The sequence below is a fragment of the Salvelinus namaycush genome, chromosome 6, assembly GCF_016432855.1.
Source record: "Salvelinus namaycush isolate Seneca chromosome 6, SaNama_1.0, whole genome shotgun sequence".
Classification (NCBI taxonomy): domain Eukaryota; kingdom Metazoa; phylum Chordata; class Actinopteri; order Salmoniformes; family Salmonidae; genus Salvelinus; species Salvelinus namaycush.
The window spans coordinates 41,867,925-41,884,986 of NC_052312.1; the positions used below are offsets into that span (position 1 = coordinate 41,867,925).

The 17,062-nt window shown below is 43.8% G+C and overlaps 1 protein-coding gene across 2 annotated transcripts in view; it reads left to right on the forward strand.

Moving 5' to 3' along the window:
• Positions 1–11,525: 11,525 nt before the first annotated feature.
• LOC120050038 (protein O-mannosyl-transferase TMTC1-like) overlaps positions 11,526–17,062 on the forward strand; it is a 111,456-nt gene continuing 105,919 nt past the window's right edge. For both annotated transcript variants that reach the window (XM_038996645.1, XM_038996646.1), the window contains exons 1-2: positions 11,526–11,926; positions 15,959–16,136. In XM_038996645.1, the coding sequence (XP_038852573.1) occupies positions 11,634–11,926; positions 15,959–16,136 (471 nt within the window). In that variant the 5' untranslated portion in view covers positions 11,526–11,633. The remainder of the gene's footprint in view (positions 11,927–15,958; positions 16,137–17,062) is intronic.

Sequence of the window (17,062 nt, forward strand, 5' to 3'; positions counted from 1 at the left end):
GTTGCATTGAAAGTGGCTAGTGTTGAGTCGATCACAATTGCCACTGTAAAGGGAAACGTTGATAGTGTTAACAGGGAAAACTCTAGAACAGTGGTCAGCAACCTTTTCTGAGTCAAGATCAAAATGCATGCCGAGATCTACTGCTCAGATTTTTTTTTTAACATGACTTAAAAAACGTAAGCCTATGCAACATTAACCAATTAAAAACAGTACTGTAGCAATGAGGTTTGTGCAGAAAGCTATAGGCCCAATACATTATCACTGCATATTGGCTTTGCTTGAATTGCCCTGCCAGTGCATTGTTGTTCCGGACATTTTTTTAAAATAATAGTTAAATTAAGGTAGGCTATATGATCACACTGGTAATATATCCATTGTTGTATTACTTGTGCGGCACAGCTGAGTGAGCATACATTTCAATAATTTGCTTTTTATTTTTATTTTACTGGGCTGACGGTGCCTGCATCCGATGGTCAGTCTCAGCTGAGGGAGAGCGAGCAGCAGACTGAGGATCCGCCTCTCAACATCCCTCCTCTCTCTCTTTCCTCCACTGACACTGACCAAAAAGGGACAATGTCTTCCAGCTGACGACAAAACTCCAGTCGCACGGCATTATTTCTGCCTCATGCACAAATTCATGTTGTTACTCCTATGAACAGAGAAAGTGAAATATTCCATGATATTAAAAAAGACCCAAACCACGAATAATAACGCAAGCCTATTAATTAGCCTATTAATACGTTCCTACTCATTCATTACTGGTGCAATGCTTGTAGCGCTGAATACAGTTGACAGTGCTGAGTAGAAACTTAAACATTAACTCATTCATAAAAACAGCAGCTCTTTGCTGTATTTGTTGACAGTCTCTCTCTAGTCATGTTTTTAAACGTTTTGAAATCTCACAGTATCAATTTTGATGTAGCTTTTTTTGTGCCTGCTTCATTACTGCAGACACGGTCATCTGAGCCATTCGATTGGCCAGCGGTAATCGGGTTGGTGACCATTGAACATCACTCAACTTTCCAAAGCAATCTCTTGCTTCTCTCTGTGGACTGATATTTCTGCGCGGCAGTCTCGTGGCTACTGCGCTTGCGCAGTTTAGAGCGAACATTGGTGCGCAAAATGGATACTTAAACCCAGGTGAATAGCGAGCTGCTAATAGATGAAACAAATGGTCGAGAAGACGACCTTGATCCGTGTGGCCAGCTAGACGCCAGCTGCTGGGTGAAGAAATGGCCTGGAACAGCCTTCATGATGATGTGGATACAGCAACAGTATCATATGCATTTTATAAGTCAGGGATGGACAACTGGCGGCCCACGGGCCCCACCACATTTAAAATGCCCTTGGATCAATTTCCACAAAATAAAATATTCTTTTGAAACTCCTGTTGGGTCTCAACTGTTGCAAGTTAGAATATACAAGGTGCAATTTCGACACAAAACATCTCTCCACCCTATGGCAAAATGTGTACACTTGCAGGAAATTAGCTGTGAAACAGCTCATTTTCCCAATGACAAAATGAGCAGAATTGCTTGAAATTAGTTACAAAATTGCTAAATCTTCTGTCCCATGGCAAAAATGTGTAGGATTGCAGCAGTTGCTCTATAACTAACATTCTCTACACCCCGCGAGCATCTGTGGCTCTCATGAGTTCAGATTTGTTGTGGCCCCCCACCACCATCAAAGTTGTCCATCCCTGATAGGATATCCTGTCACCGCACAACCCTCTGGCAATGACTAGAGAGCAAGAGAGGGGGAGGAAGGAGAGTAAGGGAAGGAGTACTTGACAACTTAGTTGTCTTGCCCTTTAGCATGTATTTCCCAGTAGGCACGCCCCACCCCCTCCTTCTCCCCAGGTCCTGTCATGCTGGACTCAGGGCACAGGAGGTGGTTGTCTGCAGGTGTTGCACGCCAGTTTGTTTCCTGGCGGTGTGTACATGGTTCAGTGATCAGTGTGCCCCAGTGTACCCTTTGCCAACCCCCTACTGTGCCATCAGAGCCCCCTCCCTAGTACCCCCCACTAGCTGTAGTGACAGAAAGCTATTCTCAAGTAGTAGAAAGGGCAATTGAAGTGTTTGTCAAACATGTTATTCGTACCCTATTAAAAATGTGCTTTCACGGTAAAGTCTTCACTTGTATTCGGCACATGATTTGATTTAAAGCACATAGCCTGTGCGTTTTCATCACGAGTGGAAACACTTTTGTGTGTGTTTTGTGTAATTTAGCACGGTGCAGTGTTGCGTGAGTGTCTTGTAGGCAGTCACAGTTGTCAGTCTGTGTTGCTCTCACCGCCACTCATGTAGCTGCTGACTTGCCACATCCAGGGACTGTTACACACACTCTGCTGCAGTGAATGAGTGTTAGTAACAAACTCCTCATTATGGCGTTAATAAAGCTGCATAAAAACATAGTCTCTAGGTTGCTTTCTTGAGTAAGGCAGCTCCAAAATGCAGGTGTTTCAGCCTAGTGCTTTCTGTGGTGGGAGTGGCCAGCGGAAAATATGGAGCGTAGGTGTTGGTAATGTTCTCCAGTTGTGCTGTGATTGGCTCAGTGTTGTGTTACTCATGGGGACAAAATTCAAGCCCCTTTGGTGCTGCCATAGAGTTACATTAGAAGGTCATTGGCCACAGATAAAATGACGTCAAATCACGTTATATGTACCGTAGCTTTGATTGGACTGATCATGTCAACATAATACTTTATAAATCTTAGCTAGCAGTCATCATGATGAATCAAGTCGACAATCTGCAGGCAAATCCTTTTTAATCCTTGTCATATTAAGAGAAATAATGAAGAGAAATTATAGATAAAACGTATCGGTGCTCATCGGCCATGGGACATAAACATTGCACAACAAGTTGGAAATCGCAAATTCAACAATGAGTGGTTTGGAAGGAATCGGTGACAGTGACTAACTGCAAGCATTGCAAAGCAATCACTAGCCTGCTATTCATTGGAGTGCCTGTGTGGTCCCAAGTCTGGGATTAAGGGTATCTTTTCCAAGCTTAAAATGATAAACATTCAACATTGGCCATGCTGTCAATGAAGCATGATTTGTGCCGCGCTCAAAACAACTGTTAACTTGGTACAGCGAAATCTGACTTCAATGAGTTCAAGACAACTGGAAACTCAGGAAAAACAAGCTCAGACTGGGAAAACATCCAACTCGGAATTGTAAATCCGGAACTCTGGCCTCTTTTTAGAGCTACGACCTGAAGATCACTGACGTCATCATGATTCAACCTTGTTTTTTTTTTCAAGTTCCCAGTTGTCTTGAAAGCACCATAAATCCAGAGAATGCCAGACTTTGATGACAAAGTTTGATGACAACATTTGCCCACAATGGACCGCTGTGCCACCTTCCTGTTCAAGTGAGCACAGCACAACAAGGTGAGTCCAAAAATGTATTGTATGCCGCTGCATAAATTATGTAATATGCCAGGGAGATATGTATACTGTAACTAAGAAGGTAATACTAAATGTATGTTGTGTAGTAAGCTGTTAGTAGCCCATGTGCCTCACCCTAATAATTTGGTCTATTTACCCCTCTTAATTTCACCTACTATTCTGACTTGGTGGTGCACATGTAGCCTATAACCTGTTTTTGAGAAATGTAATCATTGAATATTGTAAGAGCTTTCATTGTCTGCTTATATGCCCCCTCTATTTATCCTACGGTTCTGACTTGGTGTACAGGGAGAACACTGTAAGAACGGCCCATGTTCTGAATTCTGTCAATGTACATTTCAAAAGTGCTGAACAAATAGTTTTATTGACTACGTCCGTCCTAGCTTGCTCATTGATGTCTTAATCAAACTGATGGATTGCCTCTTGTCCGCTCGTCATCTCCTTATGCCATAGTTTGTACATCTCAATTGTCAGTAGAAACCACATTTGTTTAAGCAAGTCAGCCATATCAGCTATGTTTTTTTTAAAGGCAGTTAACGAGGCTGAATGAACTGTTTCGTTGCCAGACAAGGCTCCGCTGATAGCCAGATATAGCAGTGGTAAGGTGTTGGGACTGCTGTTGGGACTCTGCTGTTGGGATAGCTTTATGTAGGCCCTAACAGTTTGTGGGTACCGTTTGTCACCGTTATAGTGCAATTAATGTATGGTTTAGTATTGTGTAGTGGCTTTGCTGGCATGCATCCCACATTATTATTATTTTTTGCCCCAAAGAGATTTACATGCTAAAATCGCCGCTGTGTGTGATCAGAATGACTAACCTGATGGATTATGGGAAGCAGCTATATGGATGTCCGCCACACTGCTTGAATAAGACATTATTTAGTCTGGTCCATCTGTGCTTGTCCTTCAGTGCAGTTGTGTTTTAAGCTCACAGCTCTGTCCTGTCCTGAAGCCTCTAAAACAGAGACAGAGAAAAAACGTCCTACCCTTGGCTCAGTCTGTCAAGGTTGTGGCGCTGGATTTGCTCACAGCCTCACACACATAGAGTAGGCTACATACACACCACCGCCCTGCACTGACAGACACACACACATACAAACTGACACACACACACAAGCTCTGTGCCCACCATCCCCACAGGGCACAAAGAGACCTAATTCTCTACCCTTAATTTGTCTGAGAGCTAAAGTCGTCTCAGGCGTCAGACTGGAACTAACAGATATGTTAATGTGAGTGGGAACACTCTGGATATTTAAGGGAACTGTATGTGTGTGTGTGTCCATCCTCATCTGTGTTTCTCATATATATATATATATATATATATATATATATATATATATATATATATATATATATATATATATATATTTATCTCAGTCTGTGTGAGTTGGATTCATCCTAAAGCACTGTTAGCATTATTAAACACCAAACCCAAACAAATTCATACTGGATGTGATTGTATTGGCATATTTCCCTCCCAACAGATGGTGGTAAAAACAAATAGGCCATTGTAGAAGTATAACCATTCCTCTCCATCAACAGGTGATGATGCTGCCTTGCCAATGCAACTTTATGGAGAGGGTCATTGGCATGGGCACTGGTGGTCGGCTGGTGTTTGGCCAGGCATGGCAGGACAGGAATGACAATGAGTAGTTTTAACCACAAGAGGGACAACGGCTATGTTTAACTGGACGGACATATTCGGACATATTCGGACACACACACACACACACACACACAATTTTTAAGTGCTACATCATTTGGAAGTCAAGTACCTGTATGCAATTGTCTCCATTAGTCATATTGCGTCAGCGGGGATGGTTTTGACACTGGCTCTGAGCTATCTGAGAATAGCCGCTGTCTCTACTGGGACTGGACGATTCCTTCACCTTTACCTGCTGCATATGAATGTAGCCCTTCATTACTTGCCATCTTGACTGTACAGGTTTCTGTGGAGGACAGCAGCAGGAGTGGTGTGGGGTTGCAGTGGCCAGCTGGTGTGCCTGTAGCAGGGCCTGCTGGATGGATGATCATCATACAACTCAACAGCCGTTCCCACCGACCAGGCTGGCACAATACCTGCATTCTGCTGCTGAGGACAAACTCAACACCAGCCTATTTAGAAATTATTAAAGTAATGCTTTGAAAGAGGGTTTTTTATGTATGGTGTTTTTGGAAAGTGTAGATTTAACATACTGACCTAGTGGATGTTTTTTCAATGGATTGATTTTCAGTAGGCCTAGTGCAGTAGCCTACAACGAAGTGGATGGATATTAAATCTTATAGTCATCATAACCTGCTATGGTCAATATCCCACATCGTAACCATCATCATGGTTCATTGATTTATGGTTATCTCTCTTGTAAACATGTTTATTACCAGTGTCTACACTGAGCTTACAAAACATTAGGAACATCTTCCTAATATTGAGTTGCCCCCCTTTTGTTCTCAGAACAGCTTCAATTAATCGGGGCATGGACTACAAGGTGTCAAAAGTGTTCCACAGGGATGCTGGCCCATGTTGACTCCAATTCTTCCCACAGTTGTGTCAAGTTGGCTGGATGTCCTTTGGGTGGTGGACCATTCTTGATACACACAGGAAACTGTTGAGCATGAAAAACCCAGCGGTGTTGCAATTCTTGACACACGCAAACCGATGTGCCTGGCACCTACCACCAGACCCCGTTCAAAGGCACTTAAATATTTTGTCTTGCCCATTCCCCTCTGAATGGCACATATACACTCTAAAAATGAGGTGTTCAACAAGGGTTCTATAATCCTCAAAGTTCTTTGAAGAACCTTAGGGTTCTTGGCACTAACAGTTGGGCAGTTAAGGTCCTGCAAGAACCCCATAGGAGGTGGGGTTAATTGAGGAACCTCCTTAGTTGGTGGGGGTTCTTGCAGGAACCTAACTGCTCAACTGAAACATTTGGATTTGAATTTGAAAGGACAGCAGGTGCAGGCACTTAAATGAAAAATATAAAGATGTCCTCAATTTAAGGTAAGGTTTGTCCCTTTTATGATCTAAATTGATATTGTCTTTTCAAATTTGTGCAAATCTTTCTAAAACAGGAAATGGACACAATCCAATGGATATCAATCAACAGAGGTAAGAATATGCAGGCTATGAGAATATGTTGAAGGATAGCTGTATTGGCTGCAGATGACTGAACTGCTCACTTCTGTGTCTGCAGGTATACAGACGATGAGGCATACAAAGGTATGTCTATTGGTATGTTATGGAGATCACATGTACCATCCTCCTCCCTTGCCTCTTCAATGAATATCTCATAGGCCTCTACATTATGGACAAGATATGTGAATGAAAACCTTCATCAAAACAGTTTTTTACCACAAAAACCAAGTTATGAATACAGTTGTGTGCATGTTTTGTTAAACATCTGTATAATTACTATTTTTTGGGATTCACAGACTTCACCCTCCCTACACCTCTGATGAATATAACAGGAAACCTGTTCAATCACCATGCACTGCTAAATCATTCTGGCTGTGGATACGGAGAACATCAACACATTTACATCAACACGTCAGAGGGTATACCCATTGAACTTGAGGCTCACATTTAGATTTTTTTTATTTTGCTTTGCCACTAAAATCATAATAAACACTGACAACTAAAATATTGTGTTATTGTTGTGCATATTATTATTATTATTATTAATAATAATAATAATAGGGGAGGGGGGGTAGTTCAGATATTAACCCCAAAAGTTTCTTCAAAAGGTTCTTTGAGGATCTATTAAGAGGGGTTCTTTGAATAACTTATAAGGGTTCCCCCACAGTTTCAATCTGAAGAACCCCTAAAGGATACTCCAGGAACCTTTTATTTTTAGAGTGTAGTTCAATGTTCCCCAAAAGGTTCTTCAAAAGGTTATTTGAGGATCCATTAAAAGGGATTCTTTGAAGAACCCTTTTAAATGGTTCTTCGAAGAATTTATAGGGGTTCCCCAACAGTTTCCATTTGAAGAACCCCTAAAGGATACTCCAGGAATCTTTTCTTTTTAAAGTGTACGCAATCCATGTCTCAATTGTCTCAAGGCTAGAAAATATATTTTTTTGACCTGTCTCCCCTTCATCTACAAAATCAAACTCAAATGTATTTATAAAGCCCTTCTTACATCAGCTGATGTCACAAAGTGCTGTACAGAAACCCAGCCTAAAACCCCAAACGGCAAGCAATGCAGGTGTAGAAGCACGGTGGCTAGGAAAAACTCCCTAGAAAGGCCAACATCTAGGAAGAAACCTAGAGAGGAACCAGGCTATGAGGGGTGGCCAGTCCTCTTCTGGCTGTGCCGGGTGGAGATTATAACAGAACATGGCCAAGATGTTCAAATGTTCATAAATGACCAGCATGGTCAAATAATAGTAATCACAGTGAACAGGTCAGGGTTCCATAGCTGCAGGCAGAACAGTTGAAACTGGAGCCGCAGCACGGCCAGGTGGACTGGGGACAACAAGGAGTCATCATGCCAGGTAGTCCTGAGGCATGGTCCTAGGGCTCAGGTCCTCCAAGAGAGAATTAGAGAGAGCATACTTAAATTCACACAGGACACCGGGTAAGACAGGAGAAATACTCCAGATATAACAGACTGACCCTAGCCCCCCGACACAAACGACTGCAGCATAAATACTGGAGGCTGAGACAGGAGGGGCCAGGAGACACTGTGACCCTATCCGATGATACCCCCAGACAGGGCCAAACAGGCAGGATATAACCCCACCCACTTTGCCAAAGCACAGCCCCCACACCACTAGATGGTTATCTTCAACCACCAACTTACCATCCTGAGACAAGGCCGAGTATAGCCCACAAAGATCTCCGCCATGACACAACCCAAGGGGGGCGCCAACCCAGACAGGAAGACCACGTCAGTGACTCAACCCACTGAAGTGGCGCACTCCTCCTATGGACGGCATGGAAGAGCACCAGTAAGCCAGTGACTCAGCCACTGTAATAGGGTTAGAGGCAGAGAATCCCAGTGGAGAGAGGGGAACCGGCCAGGCAGAGACAGCAAGGGCTGTTCGTTGCTCCAGTGCCTTTCCGTTCACCTTCACACTCCTGGGCCAGACTACACTCAATCATAGGACCTACTGAAGAGATGAGTCTCTAAATAAAGACTTAAAGGTTGAGACCGAGTCTGCGTCTCTCAATTGGGTAGGCAGACCATTCCATAAAAATGGAGCTCTATAGGAGAAAGCCCTGCCTCCAACTGTTTGCTTAGAAATTCTAGGGACGGTAAGGAGACCTGCGTCTTGTGACCGTAGTGTACGTGTAGGTATGTACGGCAGGACCAAATCGGAAAGATAGGTAGGAGCAAGCCCATGTAATGCTTTGTAGGTTAGCAGTAAAACCTTCAAATCAGCCCTTGCCTTAACAGGAAGCCAGTGTAGGGAGGCTAGCACTGGAGTAATACGATCACATTTTTTGGTTCTAGTCAGGATTCTAGCAGCCGTATTTAGCACTAACTGAAGTTTATTTAGTGCTTTATCTGGGTAGCCGGAAAGTAGAGCATTGCAGTAGTCTAACCTAGAAGTAACAAAAGCATGGATAAATATTTCTGCATCATTTTTGGACAGAACATTTCTGAATTTTGCAATGTTACGTAAATTGAAAAAAGCTGTCCTTGAAACAGTCTTGATATGTTCGTCAAAAGAGAGATCAGGGTCCAGAGTAACGCCGAGGTCCTTCACAGTTTTATTTGAGACAACTGTACAACCATCAAGATTAATTTTCAGATTCAGCAGAAGATCTCTTTGTTTCTTGGGACCTAGAACAAGCATCTCTGTTTTGTCCGAGTTTAAAAGTAGAAAGTTTGCAGCCATCCACTTCCTTATGTCTGAAACACAGGCTTTCAGCAAGGGCAATTTTGGGGCTTCACCATGTTTCATTGAAATGTACAGCTGTGTATCATCCGCATAGCAGTGAAAGTTAACATTATGTTTTCGAATGACATCCCCAAGAGGTAAAATATATAGTGAAAACAATAGTGGTCCTAAAACGGAACCTTGAGAAACACCGAAATGTACAGTTGATTTGTCAGAGGACAAACCATTCACAGAGACAAACTGATATCTTTCCGACAGATAAGATCTGAACCAGGCCAGAACTTGTCCGTGTAGACCAATTTGGGTTTCCAATCTCTCCAAAAGAATGTGGTGATCGATGGTATCAAAAGCAGCACTAAGGTCTAGGAGCACGAGGACAGATGCAGAGCCTCGGTCTGACGCCATTAAAATGTAATTTACCACCTTCACAAGTGCAGTCTCAGTGCTAGGATGGGGTCTAAAACCAGACTGAAGCATTTCGTATACATTGTTTGTCTTCAGGAAGGCAGGGAGTTGTTGTGCAACAGCTTTTTCAAAATGTTTTGAGAGGAATGGGAGATTCGATATAGGCCGATAGTTTTTTATATTTTCTGGGTCAAGGTTTGGCTTTTTCAAGAGAGGCTTTATTACTGCCACTTTTAGTGAGTTTGATACACATCCGGTGGATAGGGAGCTGTTTATTATGTTCAACATAGGAGGGCCAAGCACAGGAAGCAGCTCTTTCAGAAGTTTAGTTGGAATAGGGTCCAATATGCAGCTTGAAGGTTTAGAGGCCATGATTATTTTCATCATTGTGTCAAGAGATATAGTACTAAAACACTTGAGTGTCTCCCTTGATCCTAGGTCCTGGCAGTCAATCTACACTGGATTTGTGGATTTAACAGGTGACATCAATAAGCTTTCATGTGGATTCACCTGGTCAGTCTATGTCATGGAAAGAGCAGGTTTTCCTAATGTTTTTGTTCACTCAGTGTACACTCTAAAAATAAAAGGTTCCTGGAGTATTATTTAGGGGTTCTTCAAATTGAAACTGTGGGGGAACCCCTATAAGTTCGCCGAAGAACTACTTTTAATGGATTGTCAAAGAACTTTTTGAAAAACCTTTTGGGGTTAATTTTTTATCTACCCCCCTACCCTATTATTATTAATATTCATATTATTAATAATATGCATAGCAATAACAACAATAACACAATAGTTTAGTTGTTAGTGTTTATTATGATTTTAGAGGCAAACAGAATAAAACATGTAAATATGAGGTAAACTCCCAGCAGAGCCCCAAGTCTAATGGTTATCTCCTCTGGCGTGTTGATGTTAATGTGTTGATGTTCTCCGTATCCATAGCCAGAATGATTTTGCAGTGCATGGTGATTGAACAGGTTTCCTGTTATATTCATCAGAGGTGTAGGGGGGGTGAAGTCTGTGAATCCCAAAAAATAGTAATTATACAGATGTTTAACAAAACATGCACACTACAGTATTCATACCTTGGATTTTGTTCAGATACCTGCAGACACATAAGTGAGCAGTTCAGTCATCTGCACCCAATACAGCTAGCCTTCAACATATTATCATAGCCTACATATTCTTACCTCTTTGTTGATTGATATCCATTGGATTGTGTCAATTTTCTGTTTTAGAAAGATTTGCACAAATATCATCCTAAAACAATATTAATGTAGATCACGAGGAGATCTTTACATTTGTCAGTTAAGTGCCTGCACCTGCTGTCCTTTCAAATTCAAATCCAAATGTTTCAGTTGGGCAGTTAGGTTCCTGCAAGAACCCCCACCAACTAAGGAGGTTCCTCGATGAACCCCACCTCCTATGGGGTCAATTGTCAGTGCCAAGAACCCTAAGGTTTTTTGAAGATCTTAGAAGAACCCTTGTTGAACCCCTAATTTTTTTGTGCGTATAATAACCCGCTTGGCAGGGTAAGAGTCAGTGACCTCGAGCTCACAAGACAGACAAGGTCTTTGTTTTCTCATCTCTCCCACTCAGACTGACAGGACACGGGCATGTATCTAACTCACTCTATTAGCGCGTCCCCGCATGGCCCGTCCTAGACAATCATTCGTTTATTGTTGTCCTAGTCTAAAGATAAAGGTCATGTCGGCTGAAACAGTACGCCGCGCGCTATTGATTTTCGATCTAGATGGTGCTAATGAACCTCTAGCTCTGCGAAGGCCCGTACTGCGCCGTGCGCATGCGTCAAGAGGAGGCTTCTCATTTCGCTGGCTGCTTCATAGTCAGTCCCCGCAGCCCACACTAGGCAACACAGTCGCTACCTGCCTGTCTAGCGGAACGGATATGGCTCCCCACTCACCCCGGCTTTTTCCCAGACCCAAGCGGCTTGTTGCCAGGCAAGGGCCGACATGACAGTACACGGACGAGAGAAGACCCCTGGCCGGCTCCGCCTGTCGGTCCCGTTAGAAGCGGGGAGAGGAGCGGGTCGATATGCCGTGTTGCTGGCTCTGTGCGCGCTGTGCTACAGCAACTCTCTGCACGGGGAGTTCGTGCACGACGATGTGTGGGCTATCAGCAATAACCCCGACGTCCGGCCCGGGTCCAGCCTGCAGAGCATCTTCTCCAACGACTTTTGGGGCAAGAGGATGGCGGACAACACAAGCCACAAGTCCTACAGACCGTTATGCATCCTCACCTTCAAGTAAGTTCGCTCTCTCCCCTCTCCCCTATAGCTCTCTGTGGTTATCTGCCCAGCATCCGTTGCAAAGTCTCTGTAGTTAACTTGAACAGCTGGGTCTCGGGCTGGAATGAGAAACAATGTTGCAGAAGTTGGTGGCAATGTCCAGAAGTGCGCTGGCCTCGTCAGCTATCCTACCTGTTATTGGATACAATTAATACCATGTATCCGTTCCCAGAAATAGGCTGACGTCATAGGCTAGCCTATTGTAGGTTACTTCTTGCTTTGAGCTGGGTTGAGCTTGGTCGATCGCCAGCGGTCATGAACGACGCACATCTACACTTACCATAAACAAACATGTATGTAGCCTAATGGGTTATAAACAGACTGCTACGGCGGTCCGGTTGCGCAGTTAGCTAAACTTGCTGAAGCGTGCCATGAACACTGCTCGCTCGCAAGAAAATCCGATTTTATTTGTGTTCCTTGATCTTAGAATGTGCTACTTGAAACATTTTCAAATAGCCTAGTCGACATATGTTAGCTGGACCGGGCACATATTGACCGTTTTTTGCCTACACACTTGTTGCTTTCTGTGGAATCCCAGAATTCGCACTCACGTTCACTTCAATGTATTTTGGCGGATATGTTTGACACTCCAGAACATTTATTGGCCACATTTTGGGAAGTTAGTGTTGAATGTTGTAACAACTAAACATTCAAGGGAACTTTTCTAGCCAGTGTCAATTTAATCTCCGGGCACACACACTGGAGAGGGCGTGTCACAGGCAGCGCAATGGGACGCGGAAGGATTCTGGCTTTCGGCTCAAGCGTTAGTCAACCAGAAACATTAATAGCCTACAGATTTCAAAGATTGATGAAAAACATACTGCAGACTATTTGAAAGATGTGTTGATATGAAAACTACACACAAAAAAAAGTCGACAGAAAACTCTAGGCTCTGTTTCTATCTAGCACATGTAGGATTGATATTTAATCTTGATTTAACTAGGCAAGTCAGTTAAGAACAAATTGTTATTTACAATGGCGGCCTAGTAAACATGTCTAGCAGGTCTTTATGTAATCGGTGAGGGCACAAATTGCTTGGTTTTCTTCAGCAGGCAATACAGTTGAAATATAAACAATAGATGGAATACTAATATGAACCATCAGGCGGTAGACAACCACGGGATAGACCGATTCTCTGCCTGGTAAAGCTTTGTGCTTCTTTTTTGCACAGGGCTGTGGATACACACACACACACACACACCCACACACACACACACACACACACACACACACACACACACACACACACACCATCCTATGTATGGGACTTATCTATTATAATACTTTTATTGCTTAGTAAGACATCATCTCCACTGTCACTCTGTCGCTGTATCCTCTGACCTCTTCTCAGAGCCTGAACCGTCTGACAACCACGTGCTGCTCCTCCCCGACACTGCACGATGCGCCAGAAAATACATTTCAAATAAGTGATTTTTTTCTCTGCTACATTCCTGTGTTGACGGTGTAGGTGTCAACATCGTCTTTGAAAAGGGCACATTCAGAGCTGAAGACGCGAGATGCTGATTATGACAACAGAGAGGTTGTCAGCTGCTGTGTGTGCGTGCTGAATACTTAGTGTGCTGGTTAGGGGGGAGAGGGAAGGCCGATGTGCTGAGGCTTTGAATGGGGTTTCTCTCTTTTGAGACGATGGATGGAGCATCTGGTTGTGTAGCGCTCTCCTTCTGGTTCTGCAGTTGGTTACCCACACACTGCTGTCAAGCCAGCTGAATCTCCATCTACACATAGCCCAAAGCTGGCCAGATGCATTCTCTGTGGTGTGTAAGCTCACGCATATACACAAGCTACTCCTGAGTGTCTGCCTGTCTCAAGCCTGTAGTCTAATACTTTGTGACGGCACAGAGAGAAGGGAGGAGATCAGTTGTCAGTGTCTCAGTGACACTACAGTACCTTGTCTGGTCTCCTCTGTGTTCTCTTTAAGTTCAGACTAAATGGGGCCAATCTGACTCACATTTGCATGTATGCTTCCTTATTATGGGAGACTAAGTGCCTATTTACACACATGTACCGTATATGGGACAGTGGTACATATGGACACACACACACACACACACACACACCTATGCCCTTGAGGATCTGCTAGGTATATCTGTCATTTTGACATGTAGAGACTCACACCTCATATACACACACACACACACACACACACACACACAGACGAACGCACACATACACACCTGTGCCTGTGGGGGCTCTGTGCTCAGTATAGCAGTGTCTTTCTGTGTCAGTGATCACTGTCGGGCCTCCGAGACGGTCCTCAAGGTGAAGGACACACACCCCCGTAGCACTCTAAAGTAGCCTATTAATGGAACGATGGCTTTGGGGAGAGAGCAGGAGGGGACCAGGAGGGGACCAACAACTGAGAATGACAGAAAGACAGGCTATGAGATCACAGCATATGGTCCAGCACCCCCCCCCCCCCCCCCCCCTCTTGAATCCCACCCAGAGGACATAGTATAAACATGGTACAACAGTGTAAAGACACACAATCTGCTGAAGCCTCTGTCATATCCCCTGTCCCCTCCAACACAGCCAGGCTACAGGCAGCCTGGGAGCTGGATACCTGTCTGTTTCAGCATTGACCAGTGTAACCACTCTACCTGCACGTCTCAACACTTATCTTCTATCACAATACAGGGACTATAGTGCTGTAGCTAGGCAACGGTGAAATAAAAATGACACCTATACAGTGGTGGGCCCAGAGTTTTTCCTGGTCAGGGGATGTGGTGTGGAAAACCTCCAGATCCTAGTCGTAGGGTATAAGAAAGGCCTTGTTTTTCCTGGTCAGATCACATTGACAGGAAATTGTCCTCTGTCCAGTCTCTGGTCTCTAATTGAAATGCATTAGTTTTAATAACAGAGTGCACATCCGCCATGACTCACTGAGAAGGCCTATAACAAGATCACATCAGAGGGCTGGCATACACATGTTAATACCCTCTCCCCAGGGCATCCTACAACATCCACTATGTATGATCTATGATGTAACACAGGATATAGGAGGGGTGGAGCCTGCTTTTCATCACTTAATGGATTGGACGTTGGCTTTTATGAGACATCCCCATTATCGCTTATGTATGACAATCAGCTCTATGGTCTTTCCCCCATTAAAACTCATGTTACGTTCTCTTCAGATTCCCTTCCTTCTAGTTTAGTTCAGTTTCAGATTCTCCAAGTCTTTCATCCTGGAAATGTGTGGGTTTCTTCACATTAAGGAGTCAGACTGTGCTTGTTTAATGATGAGAGAAACAGGCTGTTTTACAGAGATGGTGTAATACTGTAATTGAATTCATAATGGAGGTTTGGGGTTGGGATTCTTCTCTTCTCTGAGACGGGGGAGGAATCGTAATTACAATCTCACGGAGAAATGCTTTTATATAACCTGAACAAATGGTTTTCTGTACCTGGGTGTGTAATGGAGATGTTAGTACTGTGTCATAACTGTGTGTGGGTGGGAAAAATGTAATTTGAACAGACTAATATATGCAGATATGAGATATATTCTATGAAGATTCCAAATGGCTTATCTCAGCCTTATTACACCATCAAAAAGCTTCTTTAGAGGGAGATTATATGTGTTTCTGTGCTGGGATTCCAAAATGCTCTGCTTCATTCATGTGTAAAATAGTTAGGGTTAGGCTCATCCATTTAAAATCGGGTAATTAAGGGAAGGGAATATCCTCACCAAAAATGAATTTAATTGTATTCAATTCATGTAATTACCTTAAGTTAGATACCCGTCCTGAATTTAATTGACTCAGGTCGAATGGAATTGACCCCAGCCGTGATTGGACTGTAGTCATTGGTGATGGAGGAAACTGTAAAGGAGGGTCACAGTTCCTGACACAGTGTGGCTGTGATGCATTAGCAGCAAATGTTTCATATCCTGCAGTTTTAGTTTGAATAAGTCTCTTTTCTCTCTAATTATGATGGTAAAATGGTGATTGCTATCTCTCTCTCTCTCTCCATCAGATTGAACATCCTCTTGGGTGGAATGACCCCTCTCTACTTCCATGTGGTCAACGTGTGTCTTCACTGTGCCGTGACCTGTCTGCTCATGCACACGTGTGATCGTTGCGTGTTCGACGACCCCCGTCTGGCCTTCCTCACCGCCCTCCTCTTCGCTGTGCACCCCATACACACTGAGGCTGTGAGTATGCACACACACACACACACACAACCCCCTCTAGCAGACATGCTTCTTCTCAATGACTCACTCCCTCACGTGTAAGACCAATGACATGGATTCCTTCACATATTGTAGAGTAGCACTACCTTGGGACACATGCAGTCATCCTCTGACATGGCAATCTGTGACTAACTGTGCTCTCACTCACGTGTCTCGCTACTGGTGAATCAGGTCGCTGTTCAATAAGTCCGGAAAAGGCAACCTTCCCGGTTTCATATTGCAGTTCCAGCTCCATGAATTTAGTTTTGAATGTTTGAAAAGTAGAGAGGCAAGTTTTACAATTCGGGAAATGTATGCAAATCCTGTGTGGAGGAGAATTATAATTTGTTCTCACAGGTGAAGTAAGAAGAGACTGATGTGTTAAAGTTAGAGCTCTCCAGAGACACTGAGGGGAAACAGAGAGAGAGATGAAAAGGGCGAAAGAGAAAAATGTGGAGAGGGCGAGGCAGAGGAATGTATGAGATGGTGGAGAGAGCGAAGGATAAAAGGAGGAGCGGGCGAGGGAGAGAAAGAGAGCAAGAGGGAGCTGAATAAAGAGCAGCAGGGGTGAGAGCTGAGCTATACTATAGAGCTCTACAGGGTGCTCCCTTGAGCCCCTAACATAGAGAGAGAGAGGAGCAGAGAAGGGAAGATGAAAATGCAGAGGGGAGAGACGAGACCAGGGCTGCTCCCAGTCTGTGTCTAGTCTAGCATCCCAATCAGCCTTAGTCTCTCTAGTGTTAATCCTGCAGTTCCCTTCATCCTTCCATCTGTCCCCAGTGTGAGCTTCAGCCCAGGCTTCATCGCCCAACCTTCTCCCTAAACCATAAACTAATCATGGACCAACCTCCAGCTCATAACCCCTGTCCACATCCACAGCCACTCAAATCAGTCTTTAGCTTCCTAGC